The 14,715-nt window shown below is 37.5% G+C and overlaps 2 protein-coding genes across 4 annotated transcripts; one reads left to right on the top strand and one right to left on the bottom strand.

Moving 5' to 3' along the window:
• The first annotated feature begins 5,434 nt into the window (after positions 1-5,434).
• LOC126790636 (histidine-containing phosphotransfer protein 1-like) lies at positions 5,435-7,188 on the top strand. Its single transcript, XM_050516958.1, has 6 exons — positions 5,435-5,721; positions 5,869-5,999; positions 6,143-6,211; positions 6,513-6,584; positions 6,689-6,761; positions 6,850-7,188. Exons 1-6 carry the CDS (start codon positions 5,662-5,664, stop codon positions 6,907-6,909), a joined length of 465 nt encoding a protein of 154 aa, XP_050372915.1. The 5' UTR covers positions 5,435-5,661; the 3' UTR covers positions 6,910-7,188.
• Positions 7,189-7,882: 694 nt separating this feature from the next.
• Positions 7,883-14,432, bottom strand: LOC126790634 (nucleoside hydrolase 3). 3 transcript variants are annotated; one of them, XM_050516955.1, is made up of 12 exons: positions 13,844-14,432; positions 12,988-13,167; positions 12,614-12,724; positions 11,932-12,270; positions 11,377-11,553; positions 10,985-11,272; positions 10,579-10,701; positions 10,279-10,476; positions 9,756-10,009; positions 9,442-9,646; positions 9,040-9,348; positions 7,883-8,682 (listed from the first exon to the last, which is right to left on the bottom strand). In XM_050516955.1, the coding sequence occupies exons 1-12, from the start codon at positions 14,027-14,029 to the stop codon at positions 8,374-8,376; spliced, it is 2,679 nt and encodes an 892-aa protein (XP_050372912.1). In that variant the 5' UTR covers positions 14,030-14,432; the 3' UTR covers positions 7,883-8,373. The 3 variants fall into 3 exon arrangements, with proteins under 3 accessions (XP_050372912.1, XP_050372913.1, XP_050372914.1); XM_050516956.1 differs by having other exon boundaries at positions 7,884-8,682; positions 13,059-13,167; positions 13,844-13,983; XM_050516957.1 differs by lacking the exons at positions 12,988-13,167; positions 13,844-14,432 and having other exon boundaries at positions 7,886-8,682; positions 11,932-12,200; positions 12,614-12,727.
• Positions 14,433-14,715: the final 283 nt, after the last annotated feature.

Consider the following 14,715-nt stretch of genomic DNA (forward strand, 5'->3'; position numbering starts at 1 on the left):
CTTCCACCAATCTAGAGCATCACCCTTGAGAAAGAATGTAGCTACCTTTCTCTTCTCAATCTCTGTGCACTCTATCATCTCAAAATAAGTCTCCATACCCTCGATCCAATGGTCAGCTACCATATGATCTAGTCCCCCATGAAAGGTCGGAGCTGACAGTGCACTAATATCCTTGATCAGCTTCAACACTCGACCGTCATCTCTAACCGCAGGAGCTGGCTCCTCCTGCTCCTCCTGCGGAGCAGCCTCCTCATAGAGGTTCTCCACGTTGTGGACTCGACCTGTGGCCCTACCTCGACCTCGGCCTACCTGCTCTACCTGTGGAGAAGCCTCCTCATAAAGGTTCTCCACGTTGCGGACTCGACCTGTGGCCCTACCTCGTCCTCGGCCTCTCGCCCGTCCTCGGCCCTTATCAGCGTTCATCACCTTCAAACAATGAAACACGTAGTCAATACTTGTGAAATCTCGAATTAAACTAAAACAGATTCAATAGGTATTAACATGAAATTTCAGGATAGGATGAATCATCGAAGTATCATCACGATACTTCTCGGAGGACCAAACCATTAGGTATGGCTCCTAAAACACTCTCGCGTACCCGACGACATATCTATACCGAGGAGCATGTGATGGGAGCCCGCCTGCAGTCGGATCATCGCTCCCGGATGGTATTGATAATCGCCAAATACGCAACCTGGCTCTGATACCAACTGTAACGACCCCAAAATTTCGAGCTTAAAAACTCAAAATTCTAAAGTCGTTAAACACCGAATAATCTCAAATAAATCGAAATAGTAAAAGTGTAACAGCGGATCAATTCTGAGTTCTCAATACAACTCAGTCAACCAATTATTACAACCCAAATTTATAATCCATACATAAAATGGAATGTAATAATCCTCACAAATCACTCACAAATCTCACAAATGAAATTACACAACTTCTCACACACAAATCACGCTAAAACCTCACCACAAGTAGGATACGAACGACTTCGAGCCTCTGTAGTCGTCACTCAACCCTCACTAATCAGCACCTGCAGAATTATCCCATACACCATCGAATTGGTGCACCGGGATTGTAAACACAAACCCGGTAAGCTTATAGCTCGTATGAGTAAAATCAAAATATAATTCGCATATCAAAATATACGAAAGATCACAAAACAATAAATATAAATGCCCTCATGAGTCAATGGTCAGCCCATCTGGTTGACCCAAAGAAATATGAAACAAAACGCTCATGAGGAAATTAAGTAACCCTTCTAGTTACCCAATGCATTTATAATACGGGTACCAAGAACGCTGGTACACATCTGTTACCCCTCTCGTAATACACCGTTGATATTGGATAGCCACCCGCTACCCAACATCCAAAATAAACTGAGTACCCATGTGCAGATAACCACCCGTTACCTCACATGCAGTACTAAGGCAGACAGACTAGAGCTCTAACTGTATCGTAACTTTCGCCCTGCCAAAGGCTAGGTTTCGACTTGCCAAACACGTACAATAATCTCACATCATATTGTACCAAAAATCAGGTCCGAAGACAATTCACATTTTAACAATCTCAATGTTAAAAATCACATACAATAATCCCACATCATATTGTACAATTCAAATCACATGCTCAATATAATCACAATAAAATCATAACAGTATATTATATAGCAAACTATATATATTCGTACTTATTTACCATTTATACAATATATATATATATATTCCACTATATCTTATACATGTCATATTTCACCACACATGCTCACTTCACAAACTTCCGTCATCGAAATGACTATTTTTAATGAATTAATAACAGTACGTAATTTAATGAACTATATATATATATATATATGTACTTATTGGTTACTGTTCAGCAATTTTTCGGCTTTACGAAATTACTGTTCAGTGTTACTGTTCACTGTTACTATTCCCTGATACGGTACAAATATGCAATTAATACGTATTTCTGTACGTATAAATATTATATACGTATTTCTGTACGTATAATTATTAATACGTATTTCTGTACGTATAAATATTAATACGTATTTCTATACGTATAAATATTATATACGTATTTCTGTACGTATAAATATTAATATGTATTTCTATACATATAAATATTATATACGTATTTCTGTACGTATAAATATTAATACGTATTTCTGTACGTATAAATATTATATACGTATTTCTGTACGTATAAATATTAATACGTATTTTCTGTTTGTATAAATACTAATACGTATTTCTGTACGTATATGTACGATTTAAATGTAAATACAAATTCAGTAAATAAAATTTACTAAATTACCCTTTTACAAAATTACTTTTTACATTTACTGAAAGTAATTTATATTTACATTTATCGAAGGTAAAATTTAATTACATTTATCTTAGTAAATAAAAATTACATTTACATTTACCGTACACAGTAAATTACCAAAATACCCTTCTGTCAAAACTGTTCCCACCGCCGCACGTGGCGGCGCGTGTGGCACACGCGCCACCTCCGGCGGGCCGCGCGTGGGGCCCACTTGCCGAGGCTAACCACAGCGCGTATCACGCCACCGCCGCCTCCAAAACCACCTTCTCTTCCTCCTCTACTTCCCCACGGCTTCACGCCGCCCCTAACCTACTTCACACCCCCACACGCGCCACTCATCGCGACGGTGTCTCCCCCCCCTCTATCTTCGCTCCTTCCCCTTCCGATCCACAACAACGCCTCACAAATCAACATAACAACCACACAGATCGATCAACCATGCAAAACCCTTACCTCGACAAGCTGGAGCACCACCGGAGGTCGCTGGAGGCGAAGATCGACTGTGGCGACAGGGTGCGGCCTCGGGTTGAAGCGCGAAGGCTCGCGACGGCGCGAGGAGGTGCGTCGACCCAGGGGTCGACTGCGGAGGGCCGTGCGGTGCTTTCTGGGCAGGCGGTGCAGGCCACGGAGAGGTGGAGGCCGGAGATCGGGGAGAGAGAGTGAAGGTCGGGGAGAGAGAGTGAAGGTCGGGGAGAGAGAGAGAGAGAGAGAGAGAGAGAGAGAGAGAGAGAGAAAAGAGGGAGGCGGGCCGAATGAGGGGTTTCCAATTATGGAAACCCTAATCTCATAAATGCTCTATTTATACTAGTTTCCAAATCGGAAACTAACTTCTGACGTTAATAACTTTTACGTACGATGTCCGTTTCGAACGTGTCACATACTCATGAACTCGTATCGACGAGCACTACAACTCTCGTGAAGAAAGTTTTCGTAACCGAGCGACGAAATAAAAGTCGATAAATTTGATCGGAAACGTAACGTTTTCTTATTAAACGTTCTCGGAACGTTTCCGTTTCCGTCTCATAACGTTTGCAAACAATCGAAATCATTTAAACTGAAAATCATGTCTTTATAGAACTCAAATTGATTCAATTAATGTATTTGCAATTTAGGGTTATTACAATGGTAAAAAAATCACATATTTTCGATAACGTTTGTGTCTCGATCGAGGCGGTCAACCCTTTTTACGCTTATTATCCCCTATGGGCCTATGGGTAGCCCTATCCCTGGAAGGTAAAATTTTTAAAAATTTTAGACGAGCTGCTACATCACATATATATGAGAGTGTGTGCGTGAAAGAATCCACCAAAACTAGTCAAGAAGGAGGGGGTAAGAACGAATTCACACTTAATTAGATGAAATTAAGTTAATGTTGACCACATCGATCGAGACCTAAATTTTATCAAAATTAGATGAATTTTTTATCATATCCGTATTTAAATATGCTGATCACATCTGACGGTCAAAATTTAATATTTTGAATTTTAGACATTGGAACCACAACATACCTACTAATGTGGTATAACTTGTTTAGTGGTTTTTTTACAAAATGTATGCATTTGTGAAGCAACTATATATTATAAATAGAATTTTGCAAATCTGTCCGCATGATGCGTTACGTATAGTGAAATATTGTTGTGGTAAAAAAATCACATATTTTCGATAACGTTTGTGTCCCGATCAAAGCGGTCAACCCTTTTTACGTTTATTATCCCCTATGGGCCTATGGGTAGCCCTATCCCTGGAAGGTAAAATTTTTGAAAATTTTACACGAGCTGCTACATTACATATATGTGAGAGTGTGTGCGTGAAAGAATCCACCAAAACTAGTCAAGAAGGAGGGGGTAAGAACGAATTCACACTTAATTAGATGAAATTAAGTTAATGTTGACCACATCGATCGAGACCCAAATTTTATCAAAATTAGATGAATTTTTTACCATATCCGTATTTAAATATGTTGATCACTTCTGACGGTCAAAATTTAATATTTTGAATTTTAGACATTGGAACCACAACATGCCTACTAATGTGGTATAACTTGTTTAGTGGCTTTTTGCAATTGTATGCATTTGTGAAGCAACTATATCTTGTAAATAGAATTTTTCAAATCTGTTCGCATGTTCTTTTTATTTCGTTAAGAATCAAGTAGATAGACAAGGAAAGAAACTCCGATTTTCTTTACAAAATAACCGAAAAAAAACCGATATAAACCAGAGAAAAACCAAACCGAACCAAACCGAATACAATTGGTTTTTGAAAAAAAAGTGAAAAACCAAACCGAACCAAACCGAATAAATAGAACGGTTTGGTGTTCGGTATCACCTATAAACCGCACCATTTACACCGATTAACACCCCTACAAGAATTCTCCAAAAGATTGAATAATGGCATAAGTGACCAATAATAAATTAGTAAACGTAGATCTTCAGCTTCAACATCATATTCTCTCAACCAGTTCTGTTTCAGCATTTGGCCGGGGAGTACACTGATTAGCTGGAATTAATCCTAATTATATTCATTACCAGAGAAAAATCTATTAAAAACGTGGCTTAAGTTTAGTCTAAGTGTCTAATAGAGAAAGGAGTATCAACAGCTTGATATGATGGGCACTGTTCCCTCTACGGCTTTCCATATGATCATGATGTATATTATTCTAATGAAGAGTAGAAAGTTAGCTAGAATTTGATATACAAGCCATGTGTTTTTAAAGTTGAATATCATACTACCTAAATCAGAAATGAAGTACGAGTATATAATGATTTTTATGAGGAAAATTGAAAATTTAGTAATCCATAATGCTAGTAACAAAACTGACCTTGTTTGCCCAAAAAATGCACATCCTTCCCAAATCTTGAAATGGAAAAAATGAAGTCACTTCTGTGTCACACACTCAAAAGTCAAAACCCATGTACAACATAAAATGAGGAGTTGAGGACCAATAAAAAAAAAACAAAATTAAAGATTAAATGCTCCTATAAATCAGTATGGCCAATACCAAATTGCCAATGGTGGGGTTTATGTATAAATTAAAAAAAGAAAAAGAAAAAAAAGAAGCTAAAAACCAGAGAACATAACGGGGGGGGGGGGGGGGGTGGGTCAGAGTATACAACTAGTACTAGACAGTGTTAGACATACCCAAAAGCAAAGCTTGGATTTTCTTTGCATTCAATTCACCAAATCCTTTTCAGGGTGGTTTTCAAGCATTTATACTCATATTCATTGTTTTGGTGCAATAATTCCTCCTCAAGATCTGTAATTTTGGTTCAAAGGCACAAGCTTTTTGCTGCTGCTGGGTCTGTCTGTGTAGGGAGGAACACAACCAGAAACATGGAGGTGGGTCAGATGCAGAGACAGTGGGTTGACTACACCAAGTCCTTGTTTCTCGAGGTATGGAACATCAAATGTTGGGATTTATGAATAACAACTCAGATGGGTTTATTTGGATTTTGTTGTTGGGTTTGATTTTGCCCTTTTTGTTGTGTTTCTTGATTCTGTTTGGTCTGATGGTTTTGTTTTGTTCTGTTCTGTTTGAAGGGGCTTTTGGATGGGCAGTTTTTGCAGCTTCAACAGCTTCAAGATGAGAGCAATCCAGATTTTGTTGTGGAAGTTGTGTCTCTTTTCTTTGATGATTCTGAGAAGCTTCTCAATGATATCACCAGAGCTCTGTAAGGACCCCCAAGATCTTTCCTTTTCGATTTGTCTTTGTCTCATTTGGTTTGGGTTGCTTGCTTTTTGTGCTCTTTGCTTTGCTTTTGGATGTTTCGATTTTGTTGTTCATGGGTTGTTCTGCCTTTTTTGTTTGACACAGGGAGCAGACAAGTGTGGACTTCAAGAAAATTGGTGCCCATGTTCACCAGTTCAAGGGTAGCAGCTCCAGGTACGCATAAATTTCTCTTCTTTTCTCATGAATAGAAAATTGCAGAAAGTACTGTCTCTCAAAATTGGGTTACGAACTAAATGATCCTCCCAAACTTGGGTTAGGAGCTAAATGATCAAGTTACCAATCCAGGCTTTTTGGTCACTGCAACATTCTGTTACTGTGTCTCATTCTGTCAAGTCCACATATCTGCACCCTTCAAATTAAACTATAACTATAGAAGAACGTTAATCTAGGTACAAATCTAGAACATCAAAAGGTCTGAAGCTCACTGTGGTGAATTTTGTTGTTTGTTTGATAGTGTTGGAGCACAAAGAGTTAAAAATGGCTGCGTTACCTTCCGCAACTTATGTGAAGAACAGAACATTGAAGGGTAGATTTTCTCAACTCCGATCAGATATAAATTCCTAGATTAGCATTCATATAATCTCTTTCTTAATCAACTCGTGAAACTTAATAAAAGTTTGTCATTAACAGGTGCATCAGATGTCTTCAACAATTAAAGCAAGAGTACTACCTTGTGAAGAACAAGCTTGAAACTCTCTTCGCAGTGAGTTGAAAACGATGATTATTTTGTTGAAATCGTAATGAATGTATCAATTCTTTTGTTTCTTAAGATTACATATTGTTGATTGTAGATGGAGCAACAAATTGTGGCTGCTGGTGGGTCAATTCCTATGTTGGAATTAAATTTCTAAGGCTACAATTTGTGAGAGGAAAACAAGAAAGTCGGGGGGTTGTAGAGATTCTCTTCATGGTTAGTGTATAAGACCTCTCTAAATTGATTGAAAGTTCTCTTTCACTGATGAATTATGCTTGTATGAATTTTGTTGAAAGGAGTTTTCTGTCTGCTACAACTTCGTAATGAACCTTCAAGGCTTTAATAAGCTTGTTACCTTTGTAACTTATGCTTCTTTTCTTACTTTGCTAAATTTTTTACTAGAATATCATGCATTGGAAATCTTTTTCTAACTGCTCATTTACTATATTCATTCAGAATTAATTATATTGAAGTTCAAAGCGGGTAAATCAATTCTGAGTTTGCATATGACATTAAGATGGTTTAGATTATGGTGGAACTGTAGTTTATCAGTTGGCAGTTTTTGCTTTCTGGAAACTTCGCTGTGAATTTCTTTTGTTCTGTTTTGATAATCCAACTATTCTATTGTTTGTTTGTCCAAAAAAAAAAATTATCTTATTATTGGTCTTTGGTTGTCATCCTGCTAGCGGAGTATAAACAAATGATAATGCAGAGCCTGTCCTTATAGAAATCTAATATAAAATGATATATGATTCCATGTGAAAGATTTGATTCTCTGAAGCCTTAATGGTCAATCTTGATCTGCTTTGGTATGCATATCCGTGTCTTTTGCTCAAACATGTACATAGAGGATCTATGTAAAAGGTCAATCACAGTGAGTGGCCATTATGTTCTTGCTCCTTATTCAAAATTATCCTTGTTTGATTGCCAAGAATATAGAAGAAAGGGATGCACCGTCCTCCTCGGCCTAACCAATCCAATTATCCTTGTGGTTATAACAACTGCACTCTTGGTCTTAGGTTTGCAATCATCCAGCAATACGTTGTCAGTTAAACCAAGATTATTAATTTTCCAGGATTTACTGTAATCAAAAGTAGTCAAAACTAAATGGAATTATTGTAGTCGGTGTAGTCGAAAAATATGCAGACTATTGGTGCATGTAGATGCAAAGATGTCTGCATAGAAAAGCCGTATGTATTGATAGAAACAAACTTCAAAAGGAAGGATTCAAAACTGTGATGAAGCACTGCATAAGATGTATTGGCAGGTCAGAGATTGTGAAATTGTAATACATTATTATGGAGAAGATGATAATATTGTTTTGTTGGTCGGCATGGTTGCTATGATCCTAAATTCTTTAAGCTTCCAATTGTTCTTTTCAATAAGCAAACCATCCTTGTCAAATCAAACAGAACGGAGTAGCATTATCTTCTACAAATAATTAGTGACACTTGTGAGGTATAAATGTACAGTCATGCATGGGTTGCTTTCAAGTACAATGAACAATTTTGCTCTGTTATACATATAAGCCAAAGATTAAAATTCCAATGACATTCTATACTCCTGGTTCTGTGTTCTTTTCTGTCTCGCCTTCTTTGAGCTAAATCTAATAGCAGAATGCCTACTGTGCTGGCTCAGATTGATTTGGCAGCTTCTGCCACAATCTTTTTTGCTCTTCAAAACTTGCCAATACAGCAGACTGCTTTGAATCACATAGCCGTTCTGCGAAAAGTTCATAAAACGCACTGGGATTTACTTTGTCCAATACTTTGACTAACTTTCCCTCATTTTGATGAATCATGATTTCCCCATCTCTGGATTCCTCAGTTTCATCAGCAAAAACTTTGATGTGTTTGAGTTTGAAGCTTTGGCTCAGCTGCGTACCACCGTCCAAGATCACTGCACCAAGAATTTCCCCTAAGAAAGTTCCCTGCAACAAATGAGAACAAAGATCACGAGACAAAAAGGGTGATCAAGTACTTGGATCGATTAAAAGCTTAAATCTTAAGTTTTTGAAGTTCCGTTAATCCATATTTGCGACCTATCAATTTCTTTTATTGAAACAAACTGAGGTAGCAAAACTCTCAACTCTTGGTCAGGTCCTGTTTCTAGTATGCTGGCAGATAAAAATTCACAACATAGCGCTCAGCAGCTGAATATCTAGTATATGATTATCCAAAATGGTTCGGAAATGTTCTCTTGGCAAGCATTATGGTCATGTTATGTTGGTACTATCAATTTGAATCAATGATCAAAAATATGTATTTTCTTAGATAAGAATCATTACCATGTGATGATAGCTACGGTGCAGTTGCTGCAAACGGTATAGCCTTGACAGCAAACGCCGGGCAAATAGTGCTTCTGGTGTTTTCCTCTTTGTGCTGCGCAGCCCTTCTAAGAATTTTGGAAACGAACCAACTCTCTGCTGGATGCCAAGAGGAATGAGTGTGATGTTAAGTGAGGAATCGAACACTGTCTTTGCAGCCAAAGGGTCAAGAAACATATTGAACTCTGCATATTCACTGGAAGGAATTGAAAACACATTTCCTTTATCATTTCTACTACGACTGATATGTCCTCCAACTATATACACATCCTGCAATGACATATCATCATCATCATCATCATCATATTATGTCATTTGAAGCCTGATGTACATTGTTCATGCATTGTGAACTCAAACCCTTACCTGAATTAGAGAGCTAGTGTTATTTTTCGACATAATTATGCTTGCTAGAGTAGTCAATGGTCCATTGGTCAATATGGTAACCTTAGATCCTGGATCCAATGCTTTCACCACAGACTCCCAAACTTCCAATGCTAGTGGTTGCCTTAGTTCAGGGTTATCTGTATCCCTTGGGGCTCCATATTTCACAGAATTTTCTGCTGTATACCTGACGTCACAACAACTTAAACTTCAGTCACTGCCTTGGGAATATGCAATCAAAAATTTCATAACGTCTAAAGCCAAAATCATTTTCGTGTGACTGTAATATCTGTTACCTTCTTGGACCTCGAGGTAAGTCACGAGCAAGGCCATAGAGGGTGTCTGAATCCAGTAATCCACCAGCCCCATGTGGGATGGCCTTAACATTTTTGCAGTCTCCAACTGCAGAGAAAGATGGATCAGACTGGTTCATAGTAAATACATCTCCTCGACCAACTGGAATGTCGTCGCGACCCATCATATGCAGCACATCGTAGATAATATCTATTGTTCCAGCATTTGCCCAGCCAGTAGGAGTCACTAGTATTGCCTGCAAGGAAAGTGAAAAACACTTGGTTTAGTTACATTTATGTTCATCAGTTCAAGTATAGTTCCCCCAGATTCTGTGCTAGGCTTAATATGTTGTTAATTATATGTGAGCAATGCTAAAGCTGAAGCAATGAAAACAATTACAGACCAAAGTTATTATTGGATACTGTGGTCAAGTTGATATGAGCTAAGACTGCTAGCAAAACTAACAAAGAACACAGATGCAAACTTGTGCTACTCATTGACTGCAAAATGAAAGATAAACTCTACCTTGAGATTAATCACTTCGACAGGAATTTTGAGGAGGTAAAGCAAAGCTAGAAAATCTCCAGCGCTCATATCCATGTCAAACACAACAGATTTGCCCAGTTTAGTATTTCCAAAATTTGGTTTATATGTCACTTCCTTGTAAAAAGGAAATTGTGTTGTAAAATTAAATTTCCCAGTCTGTTGAGGGCTGTTTAGAACCTGTAGGAGCCAAATGGTAAAAAGTGCCAATTTTCATTATATCATTCATAGATATCACAAAACATTGCACAAATTTAAGCCAATAAGCCTTAATGTACTTACTTCCAAAAAGCTTTTAAAGAATTCTCTGTTAAGTGGGCTTCCAATATCCTTATTTGGTTTTGCTTTTGTAGCAACAAGCACTCTCACTGCCTCTGGACCTGTTACTTCTGCTGTATAACCATCCTGTAGGATCAAGTTGCATCAACATTTGAAGAAGACTATATAAACATTTGCAATGTTCTAAGTCGATATTTTCTCTTACCGTGCAATATTGCATGTTACTAAACTCTGAATCACAACCATTATTAAAATTGACTCTTTGTCCAAACATCATATGATGTCAGACTCGGCAAGAGAACACAGGCATTTCCGATTGAATGCACAAGAACCAAAAAGTGTACTAAACGAAAATGCACAATACTACAAAGAAATGACTTGTGGATGTCATAAGGAAGATGACAATTACCTTGCATTTTCCTTTCCCATTCTTCACGGTGCAGAATGGATCAATAAGACCATTTTGGACATGACCACTATGCACACCATTTTTGGATAAGTTGAACTTTGGAAATTTAAGGCCGTCAAAGAAAGGATTGGAACCATCAGAGACACCATAAGGTTCATTTGAAGTAATGACGGTTATGTTCATGTATTCCATTTCAGCAAATTCATTCTCAGAATGACTGTTATGATGCGAGTTTTGCATGATTGAGACTGCTACACCAGATGTAAAAGAGTCCCACATAAAATAGCTCTGCAGAAGTTCAATAGTATCAGTTAATCATTTGAATCATACTTAAAAAAACAATCTAAGAACATAAGTATGAGGGAACTCTAGTAACAAAACCAGGGATTTACAGTGAAGAATTGGTCGTCGAACCAAGTATCATGTTGCATTTTCAAGGACTTGAAGCAATATTGTGCCTCATATGTTGTCTGACTCTTCTCAAATGCTTCATAGAAGTTTTGATTGATTGGAATGGTATTTGTGGCATCCAAAGGAACAAGGGTGACAGGAATTCCCGAATGAATGACCTGAGAAGATCAATATCACAGTCAGCTAGCAGCCAATTTTAGCTCATAATTATAGAAATATCTACATGTAGTGACAAACAACCACTCTAAACCCAAAAAGTCTAATAGATTCTCGGAATATAGCCAATGACATATTAAGGTAACACCCTCCCTCATATTAGCTTAAACTCTTAAGTACCAAGTGTATTGATTGAAGATGAGTTTGCACATACCATCCCAACAAGATGCCGAATATGGTAAATCAGAGAGATCTCAACTCATAATTACTGAAAAACTCTAGTACTATATCAAAGTAAAACAACTCTTGAATCCTACAAATCAGTGTTGTTATATTGTGGGTATATGAGAATGTATTAAAGCATTGCATGTCAAACTAACCTGGTAAGCCGCAAAAGGGTCTCCGAAAATATTGAACTCTGCATAAGGATTACTGGTGTAATCGCTGAACAAGTTACCAGGATCACCACACTGCTCAGGCACACAAGTTGAAGTAGCATTTTTGGGGCAACAACCAGTTGGGTTCTTTGATCTCACACCACCCCCCATCACATAGATATGCTCAACATATTTCTTCAAGTGTGGATTGTTCATAAGGAAGATGGCAAAGTTTGTATGTGCTCCTATAACAAGCACAGTTATTTTGGGACCTGCAGATATTTTGTCAATCATCACTTGCTGAGCAGTAGGTTGTCGTAATGGACTATATCCCCTGCTCCCCTAATTTCATTGAAAGAAGAAAAGAGAAAACAAAGAAAATAAATGCATGACCTGAGTAATAAGAAAGAAATTGCAGTTCTGTACTTGTGGTACATGAATTAATTGAATACTTCCATACTTCATTAGGTTCAGGAAAAAAAAATCTGTAATTAAGTGAAAAGATATAACTCTGCTAGCTAGCTTAAAACAGTGTAACTGGATAAAATTTTGCAATTCAGTCTGATAAGAAAAATGTATCACTCTACTCAACCTAAGGACAAAGTAACATAACTGATCTTAGACTTATGAATTGATAAGAACTGCTGATCCATAAAAGTACATGATTTGTGTAATCTGCTCTTACCTGTGGAAGAAATGCTTTCCGGATGCCAAAATTAGTATCGATATCTAATCGGCCTCCAAGTCCTACAGGAATAGCCTGTCTATATCTGCATCCTCCTGCTGTTGTAGCCCCCTGCTATCCAATATTGAGCTATATTGATTAACCTTCATCTCATAATAGTTAAGTATCGACAGCGATATGGCATGTAATGTTTTCAAATTGTCAATTTGGTTGAGCACACGTATCTATTTTGGTGACTTATGCAAACAAAAAATGTTGCTTAACAAACAGTTCAAACTGATACTAGGAAAAAAAGTATCATATCAAACTGTCTGGAGAGAAATTATCTCCCAAATAATGGAGGCATTGTATAAGAGACTGCGAGTAGTTCATGCCTGGTCGATTAATGAAAGATATCCACCAACATTTGGGAGAATTGTACCATCTTCTAGGATACCACCCTCACCTCCAACTCCAACAGCAACATCATCACGTCCCATCATGTAAAGGAGGTCATATATTTGATTCACAGCATGCCCCGAATCCGTCCATGCATTTGCATTTACTGTTACTGCCTGTGGTAACAAGAGTTTCAGTATCACAGAGCTACACCACTCTAATAGTCTCTAAATCAAAATATCAAATCAAGTGCACTAGTAGAGTTTAACAATGTGATCGCCAGAAGCCTTATTGAAGGCAATGCTGTTATTCCTGTTAACTGAGAGGTATCTTCAAAACGTTAATTAAATCAAATTATTGTCTATTCCGTAACAAAAGAATTTCTAAAATTTGATATTGATAGGTTGGGTGAACTTGCCAAAAAATAAAAATAATTCAATTCACTAACAAAATAATTACTCAAAGTAATTTAAAAAGGATGTAATTACTGAATAGTAAAATGAAAACAGATTAAAGTCTTATCTCATTTGACCAAAAAGGTAAAAATTCGACTTTTAGAGTTTTCCATTGTTCATGATGCCTAAATTCCTTTCTCAAAAGACAAATATATTGAATGGGGCATGAAGTTCAACTTTTGCACATAGCCATCCAAGAAACCAAGGATTTTAGGTCCTATATATATATATATATATATATATATATATATATATTCTGCATGATATATGAACTACATTTCGGGATTTCGGGAACTATATAACTGGCAAAACATGGGTTCAATATATAAGCAAATAGCAATATATCAAGATGAGAAGTATATATGACCAAATGAATAGTCATGAGGTATGAACTTACCTCCAAATGAAACTCTGATCTGTTAAGTTTCAGGAGGTACAAGAGAGCAAAGAAATCATCGGTGTCAACATCGGTATCCAAAAGAATCCGGCGAGGGCTTCCCTCCACCACAGTCTGCAAGTTAACTCCGATAACCACAACTAGTACTATAAACAGTCCCCAAGAGAAGTGCTTCTGCAGCAGCATTTTCTCAGCTACCAAGCTCTGGTTATCAATTCTATTTTATTTATGATCTCTTTCTGGTTTTCAACCACAACCCAGAAATCCTTCCCTACTAGAGAGCCTTCAACCAAAACGAGCTCATAAATATATCAGATGCACACAGAAAAGAACAGAAGGTAAGGTAAACCGAGAAACCAATTAAGAGGAGAGACAAGGCGGGCTAGGGGTTAAACAAACGAACCAACACGGCAAAGAAGTTATAGAAATGATATAGACAGACCAAAGTTGACAAACCAATTTTGAAGAATATGGGACACACGTCACACACGCCGGAGGCACGTGATTGTACAAGGCTTGAGAATCGCTGCCGGTTTTACTTTCATGATCGAATGGACTGCCAATTCAATCAAAATTCCAAATCGTCTTACCCCTTAGCTCTCACCGAATCTTACGTTTATTTGTTTGAAGGATAATGAGGTTTTGACAAGTAGTAATGATGCAGGTGTTAGATAATATTACACAATGTGCGTAGACCATGGAGGTCCAATCATGTTGGTTTAATATTCCATATGATATGATGTTGGAATGGGGTAGTTTTCTTTTCTTCTTTTGACGCTCACGCTCTCTATTTGGGACCGTTGAAGAATTAGAAAATCCACTATTTCATTCATTTGTATTGGTAAGGCTAATGTTGAGACCGGCATTATTGT

This window comes from Argentina anserina, chromosome 4 (assembly GCF_933775445.1).
Source record: "Argentina anserina chromosome 4, drPotAnse1.1, whole genome shotgun sequence".
Lineage (NCBI taxonomy): Eukaryota > Viridiplantae > Streptophyta > Magnoliopsida > Rosales > Rosaceae > Argentina > Argentina anserina.

Coding starts and splice junctions, on each gene's coding strand:
- LOC126790634 (XM_050516955.1), bottom strand. CDS start 14,029: ATGCTGCTGCAGAAGCACTTCTCTTGGGGACTGTTTATAGTACTAGTT. Junction 12,271..12,613: donor GGAAAGCATTTCTTCCACAG/GTAAGAGCAGAT, acceptor CAATGAAATTAG/GGGAGCAGGGGATATAGTCC. Junction 10,010..10,278: donor TCGAAGTGATTAATCTCAAG/GTAGAGTTTATC, acceptor CTTTCCTTGCAG/GCAATACTAGTGACTCCTAC.
- LOC126790636 (XM_050516958.1), top strand. CDS start 5,662: ATGGAGGTGGGTCAGATGCAGAGACAGTGGGTTGACTACACCAAGTCC. Junction 5,722..5,868: donor CCAAGTCCTTGTTTCTCGAG/GTATGGAACATC, acceptor TTCTGTTTGAAG/GGGCTTTTGGATGGGCAGTT. Junction 6,762..6,849: donor AGCTTGAAACTCTCTTCGCA/GTGAGTTGAAAA, acceptor TGTTGATTGTAG/ATGGAGCAACAAATTGTGGC.